The sequence below is a fragment of the Schistocerca nitens genome, chromosome 1 (assembly GCF_023898315.1).
Source record: "Schistocerca nitens isolate TAMUIC-IGC-003100 chromosome 1, iqSchNite1.1, whole genome shotgun sequence".
NCBI classification, from domain to species: Eukaryota; Metazoa; Arthropoda; class Insecta; order Orthoptera; family Acrididae; genus Schistocerca; species Schistocerca nitens.
This window is the reverse complement of record NC_064614.1, coordinates 1,015,209,818-1,015,224,180: the sequence shown is the minus strand read 5'-3', so window position 1 is coordinate 1,015,224,180 and position 14,363 is coordinate 1,015,209,818. Positions and strand designations below refer to the sequence as shown.

General features: G+C 38.9%; 1 protein-coding gene across 1 annotated transcript in view; it reads right to left on the bottom strand.

Moving 5' to 3' along the window:
- LOC126196150 (F-box only protein 9) overlaps nt 1-14,363 on the bottom strand; it is a 112,239-nt gene that overhangs the window by 25,679 nt on the left and 72,197 nt on the right. The window contains exons 5-8 of the mRNA XM_049934545.1: nt 10,917-11,029; nt 9,791-9,954; nt 2,735-2,923; nt 2,273-2,369 (exon numbers count right to left, since the gene is read on the bottom strand). Coding sequence (XP_049790502.1) covers nt 2,273-2,369; nt 2,735-2,923; nt 9,791-9,954; nt 10,917-11,029 — 563 coding nt within the window. The remainder of the gene's footprint in view (nt 1-2,272; nt 2,370-2,734; nt 2,924-9,790; nt 9,955-10,916; nt 11,030-14,363) is intronic.

The window sequence follows — 14,363 nt, the reverse complement described above, 5'->3', positions numbered from 1 at the left end:
ACTTTCCGGGACTGGATCAGATTCTGAATGTGGCTCTCCAGCAGGGATACGACTTCCTCAAATCCTGCCCTGAAATGAGATCCATCCTTCATGAAATCCTCCCCACTCCACCAAGAGTGTCTTTCCGCCATCCACCTAACCTTCGTAACCTCTTAGTTCATCCCTATGAAACCCCAAACCACCTTCCCTACCCTCTGGCTCCTACCCTTGTAACCGCCCCCGGTGTAAAACCTGTCCCATGCACCCTCCAACCACCACCTACTCCAGTCCTGTAACCCGGAAGGTGTACACGATCAAAGGCAGAGCCACATGTGAAAGCACCCACGTGATCTACCAACTGACCTGCCTACACTGTGATGCATTCTATGTGGGAATGACCAGCAACAAACTGTCCATTCGCATGAATGGACACAGGCAGACAGTGTTTGTTGGTAATGAGGATCACCCTGTGGCTAAACATGCCTTGGTGCACGGCCAGCACATCTTGGCGCAGTGTTACACCGTCCGGGTTATCTGGATACTTCCCACCAACGCCAACCTATCCGAACTCCGGAGATGGGAACTTGCTCTTCAATATATCCTCTTTTCCCGTTATCCACCAGGCCTCAATCTCCGCTAATTTCAAGTTGCTGTCACTCATACCTCACCTGTCATTCAACAACATCTTTGCCTCTGCACTTCTGCCTCGACTGACATCTCTGCCCAAACTCTTTGTCTTTAAATATGTCTGCTTGTGTCTGTATATGTGTGGATGGATATGTGTGTGTGTGCGAGTGTATACCCGTCCTTTTTTCCCCCTAAGGTAAGTCTTTCCGCTCCCGGGATTGGAATGACTCCTTGCCCTCTCCCTTAAAACCCACATCCTTTCGTCTTTCCCTCTCCTTCCCTCTTTCCTGATGAGGCAACAGTTTGTTGCGAAAGCTTGAATTTTGTGTGTATGTTTGTGTTTGTTTGTGTGTCTATCGACGTGCCAGCGCTTTCGTTTGGTAAGTCACATCATCTTTGTTTTTAGATATATTTTTCCCACGTGGAATTTTTCCGTCTATTAATTCATATGAATAATCGATAGACCAAAGTGTGCTGGATGCTAGGCTCTTTGTGAAACAAGGTTTTTTTTTTTCCTCAAGAATGTGAATTTAGTGCCCCGTTTTCCCGGTAGCATCTAGCTGCTTGCTGCGACTGCTTTCACAGCCAACAGCCACATTCCTGTAGCCAGAAGCAGGAGAATCTACTACTCAAACGAGACTCAACTGCACATGCGCATGAACCCGCTCGTAACTGCTAAAATGAATCTAATGTAAACATTTGTGATTTCATGTTCATCAGACACCCTTTGCTGTTGGCAGCCGCTTGCATGAGCACTGTGTGTCGTTGTTGTATATGGCGCATTTCCTTTGCAATTTATGTTATTTTCATTTTTTTCTCTTGTTTATGATTTATTGTTGCAGTATTATTCTGCAGTAGCGAGATACAATAATATCCTTTGTTAGAGTATTGGTTCTTACCAGTCAAAATTACAAAAATTTAACAGAAAATTAAAACAATGTCAAATTCCCGGAATTCTAAAAAATTCCCGGAATTCTAAAAAATTCCCAGGCTTTTCCCCATTTTCTCCCGGATCTCCCAGTTGTCCCGGGTCGTATACACCCTGAAATAGTATTTGTTTCCAAAGCCAATGATAGTACTTTGAGCTTTGTAAGCACTGTAGAAACAGAAAAAAGAATGAGATAAAAGCAGTGTCACCAAAAATAGACCAATGATATCCAGGCAGATCAAATGAAGTATTTTTAAAACAAAAAAACAAAAAATAAAAAAAGATACATTAATCAATTTGTAAGTTTTCACATAGATAGTATTCCAGCAGAGCAGAAAATAACTTCCTCGAATGTCAACACGAAATTCATTTACCAGAATGATTTACAATATCTTAATGTCCACCTTACTTCTTTTCAATCACTGTGTCTTATCACAGTTGACAAAGATATTTAAGGGACAAACATAAATATAGCACAAAAAGCTTTTCTCTTTTGCTCTATATGCTCACATCAAGCAAAAATTACTGGTTCTAGTACTGCTAGAATCCTTTCTGTGATGTGTCACAAATTCTTCATTAAGTTTCAACTTATTTTCACTGTTTCTAAACATACTCTCATATGAATTCCTATCTATCTTTTAAAGAATTTAATTTGCAATGTGATCCAATGTAGTTTCTAGATCATATGTTTACATCCTTCGTCTAACTTCATTTCCAATTGTGGCCTAAAATACTCACTTGTGGGTGTCGCGGTGTGCGGTAGGTCAGCTGGCCAACACAGCCAGGAGGCTCATCAGCTGTTGTCAACATTAGGACAGTCCCTCCTGGGAAGAACCTGGCAGCCAAAGATGCAGAATTTAAACATATTATTCAACACATGAATAAAACCGTACTTACAAAACTTGAATATGTGAATGCAAGTCGTCAGATGTGGCTATACCTTTGTAACATATTTAAATGTTTCACATAAAAATGCTGAATTTTTTATTATTACTGTAACATGGTATTAACAGCTTTGTGGACAGTATCTGAGTTCAATATGTAGACTGACATAATGTTACTATTTAAGGAAAGTAATCATAACAATAGAGAATGTTTCAATAAATTTCCATGGTATGATTCTGGAATCCAAAAAGTTAAGCTGTACATCTGTACAATTACTTTCTATCATCTCCATATGAATTTGTTAAGTACGCTTACCTGAGGTATCTGAAGTAGGCAACAAGATGGACGGGACTGTAAAACTGATCCTGAAAACTATTTTCACCGTATCTAATGTACGATGTCTTGCTAATATAGCACCCATGGAAATTGAGGCGTGGTCGCTTTATGTACATTTCACGCCAAGATTGGTATGGATCAAAGTCTGCACAAGTGATGCCCCACACTCTACAAAAAGAAACATCAGTGAGTGTCCCAATTGTACACTACTGACAAACTTCTACCAGTTAAACATGATTTTCACATAAATATTCCTTCCAAACCTTCTTGTAACTCTTGTGTTAATTTTACAACTGCCTACCCAGGCCACCACAAAATTTGTTTTTGCATCATTCATTGTTTCTGAAGAAAATTATTGCTTAGATATAATGACCAATTACAGATCTATCATGGGTCAGCATGTAGGCATACACACTTCTCTTCAGAAGTGCACAGAACTTTTGTTCATATACTTTTGTTCAGCTTGTGGTGCCCAAGCTGAGTGAAATTCGAGCAGGGACTATCTCAGAATGATTTTTCACTCTGCAGCAGCGTGTGCACTGACTGAAACTATCTCGGAGAATAATACTGTTTGTCAGACTGGGATCTGAGACCTCTGCTAGTGTTGGCAAATGCTCTACTGACAAGCTATCCAAGCATGACACACAACCACCCCTCACAGCTTTATTTCCCCCAGTACCTCCTCTTATACCTCCCACACTTCACAGAAGTTCTCCTGCATACCTCGTGGAACTAACACTCCTGGAAGAAAGGACAGTGTGAGAAATGGCTTAGCCATAGCCTGCAGGATAATTTCCAGAATGAATTTTGCAGGGTGAAAATTCACTAAACACACACACACAAAAGATGGCCACTGCTGTGACAGCAGTGAAGTGAGACAAGTGAGGGGCGATGTCAGATGGATTGAACAAGGGGCAGGGAAGTGGAGGGATAGCCGAGTAGGAGTGGGGGAAGATACTTTATAGTGTTGCGAGTGAGAATATGCAGGGGCATGGTGGTGACAGGAATGGCCTGCCACGTACAGCATTGGGAGATATGTTTGGGGGTCTGGGTGGTGGAGGGGGAGCAGAGAAGTGGAAATGACTATGCAAGTCCACTGTCGGGACAAAGTTCTTATAAGGCTGCAGTGGGAGCATGAAACAGCACGACAGGGAGTAACAAAGGTAGAGACACATGGGGTTATAGGAACGAAGGGTATTTGGCAGGGAGAGTTCCCACCTGTGCAGTTCAAAAAGGCTGTTTTGGTAGGAAGAATCCAGATGCTACAAGCTGTGAAGCAGTCACTAAAGTCAAGCACGCTGTGTTGTGTGGTAACTACATGATCCAGCTGTCTCTTGGGCACAGTTGGGAGGTGGCCATTTATGGGGACAGACAGCTTGTTAATGATCATGCCCACATAGAATACAGCACAGTGATTGCAGCTAAGCTGCTAAACTACATGGCTGCTTTTTCACACATGGTCTTGATTTTGACGGGGTTCGAAATGATGGTAACAGACAGTATTAGGTGGCAGAGGGAGGATGTGTGGGAGAGATATTGTATCTAGGCCTTTAGAGTGATATGGGCGATAGGAGAAGAGGTTAGGAGCAGGTGTGGAACACAGATGGGCAAGGATACGGTGAAACCAGGGTTTCAGCTACCTCTCTCCATGCCCTGAAATAAGAAATATCCTTTCTGTCATTCCCCCAGTGGTATTCTGCTGTCCACTTAACCTACACAATATCCTTGTCTGTCATTATTCCACTCCTGCTCTTAAAGCCATGCCCCATGGCTCAAATCCCTGTAAGACACTTTGAAGCAAGATCTATCCAATACTTCCTCCTACTATCACCTACTCCAGTCCTGTCACAGACATTTCCTACCCATCAAAATCAGGGCTGCCCTTGTGCAAGTTGTGAATGTACAAATCTCTCTCTCTCTCTCTCTCTCTCTCTCTCTCTCTCTGTGTGTGTGTGTGTGTGTGTGTGTGTGTGTGTGTGTACGTGTGTGTGAGCGCGTGCGCGCGTGTGCAGACCCACATGCATGTTTCTAAACCTATAGAAAGACTATGTCCAACAGCCTAGCCTATTTTAAATGTGCCTCTCCTTCAAACATTACCTGTTCTGTGTGGTAAGTAGCAATCTATCCTAATTCATATTGTCTATGAATAAATAGGGTTTCTAAATTATGTTCTTACTGTTTCTGAATCTCTCAGTCACCTGTTGTGTGCTCAATACGCTGATGATATATGAATGATCTTTGCAGAAATCATCTTCATCTTTACCCAAGAGAAGTTTTTCAGTTCTTCTGATTTGCCTTGTTATTATGGCAATGGTGTAGTGCTATGTTTAGTACTCTTTCCCCAGAGCTGCTTGAGTCTATTCCATTCCCTTTGTAAAACACCTACACAACCTTTCTTTAGCATCCATTTTTAGGCACACAACCTTTCTTTAGCATCCATTTTTAGGCACTATCTTTTGCTTCCAGTATGAAATGTTAGCAGTTTCAGCCGTGTATCTCCATGCAGTGAAACCCTACTTCTAAACTTTTCAAGGGACTAAAAAGTGGTGTAAAATACACAAAAATGTAAAATGTGGAAAATAATTTTTTAATTCGTAAAAGTTATGTATAGCAACCACCATGCATTTATGTATAGAATCCCCCTTGCATTTTCATACTTATGGGTTGGGTTATTTGGGGAAGGAGACCAGACAGCGAGGTCATCGGTCTCATTGGATTAGGGAAGGATGGGGAAGGAAGTCGGCCGTGCCCTTTCATTTGAACCATCCCGGCATTTGCCTGGAGTGATTTAGGGAAATCACGGAAAACCTAAATCAGGATGGCCGGACGCGGGATTGAACCGTCGTCCTCCCGAATGCGAGTCCATTTCATATTTATGTACGAAATATGTATGCAACAGGCATCAAAACACTATTAGGGGCTTGTTCATTATCCAAAAAAGGGTATCAAAATTCCATACTGTATTTAGCTGCCGACGTAACTAGAAATGGTGACTGACTTGGAAGTGGAAACCTTCGACATAATTCTGTTCATCAAAACTGATGTTTTTGGAAATCCAGAAATTGTGAGATTCATTATTTAAATAATGAAACACTGCACCAGTTACATATTTTTTCATCCTTAGTGCAATGCTTTTCAAAAATTTAATCTCGCTACTGAGCACAAATATTTACAGAAGTATTGTGCAATATCCACATATGACATGCTGTCCTGCATCTCTTGCACTCTAGTTGTCTTTTTTGAGTTTATGAAGTACTGTGCCTCCTCAATTATGCAGACCCCCCCCCCCCCCCACACACACACACACACAAACCATACTCACATTGTCTTTGTGTGAAACATCACAGAAAACATTTACGTAAATATTTGCACTTGACAACAAGAATAAAGTCTTGAAAACATATACTGCATGAAAAAATACATAACCGGTGCAGCATTTCATTAAATAAACCAAAAACATTTGAGCGACACAAGTAGTGCAAAGGTGTCAATCAACGCCATAAATTACAAAATAACAAAAATTGTGAAACGTGCGTTCCAGGTGTCATGATGATCGCAACAATCACAAAGGTGCACATGTGCAGCAGAGACAGTTTGAAAACTATCTGGATTGGTCATTATTCAAATGAATCTAGTTTCTCCCACCAGACACCATGACTAATAGAGCTTGGCTGTGGAAGCAGATAAAGGACCAATTTTTCCCGACTTGACCAATTCAGATCTGCTGAGTAGAGCGCCCTGGTGTCAAGCAACTTAACCGTGTAATGTCTGTAACCAGTACTTGGAGGAGAACGCCAAGCCAGCGTCATTTTATGTTAATAATGTCAGTTTTTTACCCACAAACATTGTTTCATAAAGTGTAAATTATAGGAAAATTATAAATATGTTAACAAGAGATTGGGTGTATATTAACATTGTGAAGATAAGAAATCTGATGGGAGCAATTGAAAATGTCATAAATGGCAAACAAAATATTAATTCCGGGAATGTAAAAGTGGGTTATACTGTATTTCAAAATTTCAGTTAATTTTATCTGGGCTAGTGATTTTTCTATTTTTTAAATTTTTAATCTTGCAACCATGGAATAATTTATACATTCAAACATTACTAATCTCGACATACATTCAAGCAGATGCTTCATTTAAATAAGAAAATGATGCTTTGCTGGCATCATTTCTGTCATTTTAAAAATATACATAATATTACATCTTTTGTAGAAAACTGTGTGTCACAACACTAAATCTGGCCCAAATAATCTCTGACGTCTTTACTATCAAAGTCATCCTCTACACTACTATCAAAGTCATTCTCTACACTGAATACACACACTGTTGCACGAGATGAGATACTGCAAGTAGGATGGAAAATATTTTTGCGACATGAATCTACAAGATACCTAAGAAGTCCTTAATGCACATAACCATGAACTGCCAAACAATTACGTTTCAGGCAAGAAGAAAGCTAAGCAACCTGACATTGTGTAGTTCTTAAAGAGGAGCAAAAGAAAGAGAAAAGAATTAATTACATATATAATTTTGTAATATAATATCATAAACACAAATATGATTTCATGTTTGTGTGAGATTATTGATATACATACTCTCACATACCAGGTCAATGGTGCAAGAACAGACCATCATCAAACTAGGAATTAAGTGACAAGTAGTAGACTATGTTACAAAATTGCAGAGATGTCTACTTAGTTATGAAATTTTTCTTCTTATCCAGCACTGCTAAGTGCATTGAAATCTTAGCAGATATCTCCCCTCTTTTGTTCTGCCCATACATTACTCAGCACTAGGTATCAAGACTAGTGTTAATGTGACAAAGCTCATTTCGTGTTTTTGTTATTTCAATTATGGTACAGTTCATACAAAATACCATACTTGAGAAACAGTTATTCAGTATTTTCATGCATCTGAAAAAAAAACTCTTACAATATCTGCCTAAAAAAATACATATAAAAACATTTTGTAGTAATGCACAATGCAAATGATATTCTGAAAGTTTTGAGATTATCATTTTAACTGGCATATTTAAAAACACACATCTTTACAACTGTTTGAAGTTCTGTCCCGGATGTTCTACGCACAGCTGAATCCAATCAAACCGATTGGTGAAGGCATCTCATTACACTTCTTTTGGAAAGTATTTAGGTATGAATCTTACATGCCGAAGACTGGTTTTGAATACTCAAATCAACATGACTATAGACAATTCCATATGCTTTTTAAGAATAGGAAGAAGAAACAGGGGTTGGACAAAAATATGGAAACACTGAACAAAATGCATACCTGGGACACAAATGTAGTTCCCTGCAGGTTGCACTGTTGTATTTGATCACGAACATCACCCGTGCAAGCGCCTCAATACTTTGCAACTGTCCCTCGGAGTCAGAACAGTGTTCCGTGCAGTTATGAGTGCATTATGTCACAGTCAAGTGAACTCGTATGTGGACAAATTATTGGTGATTGTATGGTGGCTGCTTCCGTAACTTATGTACTCTAAGTGTTTGGTATTTCATGAGACGGTGTACTGAAGTTTTGTACTGCACAGAGGGAATGCGGAAAACATCATCTGCGAAGTCACAATGCAGACAAAAGTGTGTGTTGAGTGATTGTGATGGATTGTCATTGAAGAGGACAACAGCAGCAAAAGCTACTGCAGAACTAAATGTTGCACTCACAAACAGTCAGTAACAAAACAACAAAATGGGGCTCCATAAACTGGTAATTGAAGGGCAAGCTGAAATTTCAAAACCACGGGACAACAAGGTGCTGAAGCCATAAATGTGGATGATGGAACAATGGAAGACTCTCATTTGGATGGATGAGTCTTTATTTCACACTATTTCCAACTTTTGGCCAAGTTTACGTCCCAAGAGTGAAACGGCAGGGATTCGGTAATGATCTAGGCAGCCTTATCACAGTATCCCATGGTTACTCTGCAATGTTGCATTATTGCCCCCGATTATGTGATGATTTTGGTTGATTAAGTCCAATCTAAAGTTACAGTTTTGCTTTTATCTACAAAAATGGTGCCACTGTAACCCACCTGTTCTAAAGAATCTGCACGCAATTCTTTTTTCCTTTCACTTTAGTGGATGGTTACCTTCCAGGAAGATAGAAATACATGATTACCACCTCATTTCAGTGTACAGCTGGTACAGCCTAAATTCTTCATTTGTAACATTAAATACTGCTCTTACCTTACACATGCAAAATTAATGTTTTTAGTATCTGATGGCCGAATTCAATGTATAAAGTTTTTTGTACAGAGGTTAATAAGTGTGATATCCAGATGTTTTAACCACAGTTCTTCATGCAGGATTTTATAAACTTTTGCTGATCCAATCCCAAAAACAGCACTCAGTTTCTTGACAGGTGCAAAGGAAATCCTCTTCAATCATAGCCCTAACTCATAACTAGTTTTTTTCAGTAGTGGATGTCACCAGAAGCCATGACAAAATTTAATTTCAAGACAGTTTCTCTCATGGTTGAACTCATTAAATCAGCTGAGGACTGTTGCAATGGAAACTGAAGAAATGCTAAAAACCTGCTACAAATTTTACAAACAGTGATTTGCAGTCAATCATATTTTAAAATCACAAAAAAAGTCATCATCCAAAAATACTCTCATTTCAACTCCATTGCTGCCTCAGTACAACAGACAAGTATAGGAAAACAAATAAAGTACTACCACACAGCAGGTCGAGCAAGAGGAATCTTACACAACTTAGTAACAACATGACTGAAGTGGCATGTGAAAATTCGTACGAAGGTCAGGAATCTGTACAAGACCAGTTAAGAAATTGTGTCATTTCATTAAGAAATTGTGTCATTTCATTTGAATTACTAACAGCAGATGCCACTGTTTACTGTCTTTCTTGGTTTTTAAACAACCAGCAGCAACAGATAAGAGTTTTAAAACTTTCAATATGACTCTGCACACTGACTTGTTTCTAAATATCGTAATGTAACTCCATCTTATTATTTTTAGTAGTCAAATATGACCTAGTCTACTCTAGTTTCTCACCTGGTACATGCTAGCCTCCAAATCTTTGGATCCCGACAACACAGGTAGAAGCCACGGCAAACACGTGAGCACATTTCCAGTGATCGAATGTCTAACTCTGAGGACACCACCCACCGCATTATATACAGCATTATCTCCAATGGCAGTGCTGATATGTGTGTTGTCTGTCAACATCAACAATCATCAGTGCTGGGATATACAACATGGGTAATAGATACAAATAAGCTCTAACATATTGAAACTTGTGATTTTAACTTTCTTTCCATGTAAACACTTTATGTACTCTAGCATATTTCTCTATAGTTTGATAGCAGTGAATGTAAAGTTTTGATCAAGCCTTTAAATTTCTAAGCCTACTGATTCTATCCCAGTGTATTTTACTTTCAGATTCGTGCTGTTGCTCCTCTAGATTAAGAGTATCATTGATTAGGAGGTTATTTAGTATGTTCTGGGTCAACCACCAATACAAGCAAAAAAATGGAAATTGATTTAGTCTGCCATAAGTGCCACTTCCAAACACTTTTTTAGTAACACATATCAGATGGCAGAATAGTTAATCTCTTGAAAAGAATTTGCAACTTCTTTAACAGAAGGCAACTTAGATTGCTTCAGATAGGCTCATCACCTACAAAGAGATGTTATGTTTAACCTTTTCAGTACTATGGAATAATGCTTTGCATCACTGGATGATGCTGTCATCCATACATACTATACTGTTGAAATTACATAAACGAACTAATTTCTGTAAGTATTAAGTGGGTTGAGGGGTTCATAAAATTTACAGGCTACGATAATAATGTAAGTAAGTTTATTGGTATACAAATAAAATGCTGTATGACTATTCCATAAGAAAAATACTTTCTGTAAATGCATTTAGCTTTGTCTGGAAAATCATTGGATTACTAGATTCACACAGATATTATTTACATTTCTAATAAGTCTTCTCTCAAATAAGATTTGTGAAAAACATAACACTTGCGCAAAGGTTGAACAGAAATAGCAAAGACTATGTTCTTTCAATTACATATCATTCAACTGCAGATTATACAATTACGTACACTTTTAAGTAAGTTATGAAGTGCAATAATTGCATAGTAATGTTCTACGTCTGTATGGACATACATACCTTCTGTGGGTACTCTGGTAAACAAATACAGTGAGTTTTGTTAAACACCTTTTGGGCTCGATCCAACACATCAACCTCATCCATTGAGTCACTAGAATCTTCTTCATTTCCATCTGTAATTATTAAATAAATATCTGGTAAAACTGAAGAATAGAATTTAAATATGCAGGTGCATTTACACACAGCAAACAGCATCACTAAAAGTGCTTTTCAAGCAATACAATATTTTTCAATATCTAATGATAATGTGTTGATGTCACAAACCATCACTGTAAACCATTAACAGATTACATAAATATGAGGTCACAAAAATCACTACAGTGCATACAGCAAGAGAGTTTGCACAATTGAAGCAGGCTTGGCACATATGCATCTCACATTGGCCACAAACCAACATGTAACATAATTTTGTTAATGTTTCTACGGCAATGTCTCAGTGTTGTCGCAGCTCTACGCAACTAGGGCTTTCAGCCAGGGCTGCGGCAGCCTTTCGCTCTTGGTGATTGAAAGCTGGCAACAATGTCCCAAGCTGTCAGAGAGCTTCTTTCAGTGAGCGGCATATAGCATAAGACTTATATGGTGACTTCAATGGTAACTTTATGAGTTTTTCTGCAAATAAGGAAGAAGAGCACCATCTTTATTCATTAAATTTACTGTCAATAAGTGATACTAGAAATGGCAATACAGATAAATGGCAACACAACAATAAACAATATGTTCCCTGAGGGCTGATTAATGAATGAGTTTAATTTGGACATTGTTTCTAAAGGATTATCAAACTATGAGACACTTTTTTACTGTTGGAATGTATCAAGAAGGAAATAATGAGTAGACAGATATCTAAGAAATTTAGTCACTAAGACGCTTGTAGTATAATTATTTATTCCACTATTTAACAACCATCATCGGTAAGAAATGCCGAACTGAGTGGAAATATAGGTATCCGTAAGGGTGGTAGGGGCATGGTGGGGGCGGGGGATGAGAGGATTGGAGACAAGGGGGGGACTTGCTCCTTATGGATTCTGCATAAACATTTTTTATTCATTACAGAATACTCTTGAATTTCCAGCATTAATTGTCTATGATGCTACTAAACTATAGATTAACACTGCCTTTCACGATGGGAAATACTGTGACTAGCTTTTTTTTCCCCCCAGTTTTCAGGCCCTTAACGAGAGATTATGCCAATTAAATGGCACGATGACAGTTGCAGCACTATTCTTCAGTCAAGATGGATATGAATTGCACCAGGAAAGTACTTAAATAGTGTACTCTGCCTTTTCTCTGTATTTTCCCCATACAGCCCTTTCCGAGCTATTGGATGGGATGGTCTAATACTCCAATGTGCAAATTCTTAGTACAACATAAACATGGTGCAAGATTCCCTCGATTCTAAACTGATATTGTTATTCCTCAGCTTAGCCGCGAGTCCGTAGAGGGTGGTATTTGTGACATACAGTATGACTGGTCAGCTTTTCCACCCGGAATTTGCGAGTGTAAGTCGGACCTTCTTGATCCGCCTTGGTGGGTCGTGTCGTCGGATTTCCTCCTACCTGTGCGTGGTGCAGCTCTCGTAAATGCTGTCCCGTGCAGATTCTTCATTGTTGCATTGGATGTCTCTGTCAGTGGAAGCTAACTATCTGAAATTGCTGGCAATCAACTTTGGGGTATCTATTTACTTAAAATTAACATTTAGAATGCCGTAATATCACTTTTGTTCCTATTAGATCAATAATGAAACACTCATGTCACAAACTACTCATATCCAAGAGCATGGCTACCATCGAACAAGACGGGAAGAGCTCTTAATGCTGGCTGCCGACTTTGGCGACCAGTCTGTATCTCTTGTTACAGTTTGTGGATTTCCGATCAAGTTTTTACTTACTAAGATGTGCATTTGTTAATGAATGGGTGTGAATTCTAACAAGGCAAAATTATGATAAATAGCTTTAAACATCCAGAGGCTGCTCCTAGTAATCATGTTATCATAAATGACTTTAATTATTAAATATAAATAAACAAAATCTGTGACTTTGGCGCCAAGATGGCAGTACTTCCCATCATGTATATTTCCCAGAGCCAGCCAGCGTGGGAAATGCTCTCTGACTCATGGCCGGCTACGGACTACAGCACTTCCTAACTATCATGAATACATCAATAAGAGACAATAATTTATTAAAATTGGTAAAAATGTCTTCATCACGTAAGATGGCCCTTACACACAGGCACCCATAGTCTGTCCCAAACTTCCTCAAAAATGCCCCATGCCATTGCTGAACAATGGAATCTCGATAGCCTGTTAAAAAAAGAAGACCTGAGATGGCTTGTAAAATTCACTTTTAGTTTTATACAGCAGAACTATTGCAGCAGACCCTTCAGAACACAGCTTACTGTACTTAACCTTGAGCACAAATGCTTGACAAAATCAAAAAGACACCCTCCCCAGAAACTGGAACCTTCTCGACTCTATGATGTGTAATACAGCATCACATGCTGTACAAACTCAGCAGTTGAGTTGGTATGGCTGCAGAATAAATTGATAAACTGTCGTTGAGATGAGTATTGACTTGGTTCAGTCCTAGGCTGTAAAAAGTTGTTGTCATGCCCACCTAGGATACAGCATAGTGGTTGCAGCTTAGCTTGTAGACCAAATGACCAAATTCACAGGTAGCCCGCCTTTGTTGGGATAAGTGACACTTGTGACCTGACTGGGCTAGCTGGTGGTGGGAGGATGTGTGGGACATGTCATGCATGTAGGTCTATTACAGGTATATGAGCCATGAGGCAAGGGGTTGGGAGCAGGGGTTGAGCAGGGATGGAGAAAGGTATTGTGTAGGTTCAGTGGGCAGCGGAATACCACTGTTGGAAGGGTGGGAAGGATAGTGGGCAGGACAGTCCTCACGTAAGGGTACGAGGACAGGTGAGTAGCAACTACCATTTTCATAATATTGTCATATAACTTCTTTATATACCTTAGTTATAATTTTATATCCTTTTATATATGTTCCACGCTGCTAGCACAACAGCTTGACACAGACATACGATTTAGTTACCGTAAATTATCAATATGTATTTACAATAATTAATGAAATATGTGCATTTTTGGACATATCATGGCATTATCCTTCTATGAAGAACACACTGATACCTGATAAACCAATACCAAGTACGTTTTTGTAATATATTTCTTATACCTCCTGTAAAGGCCAAAAATTTATTGTATCCTGAATTTTGCAAGCTTCTGAAGATGTCAAATTAATTTCTCAAAACTGGTGAAGTGAAATAAAAATATCTAAGAGCTGACGACTGAAATTTATTCTGAAGTATATACTACAGTCACTGAATATTACAGCCACGAATAAAATAATAACTGGATAACTATCAGTCATTTGAGGTACACAAAGTTTTGCGTAGTTCTCAACAGATTTAGTTATTTGAGCCAAGACA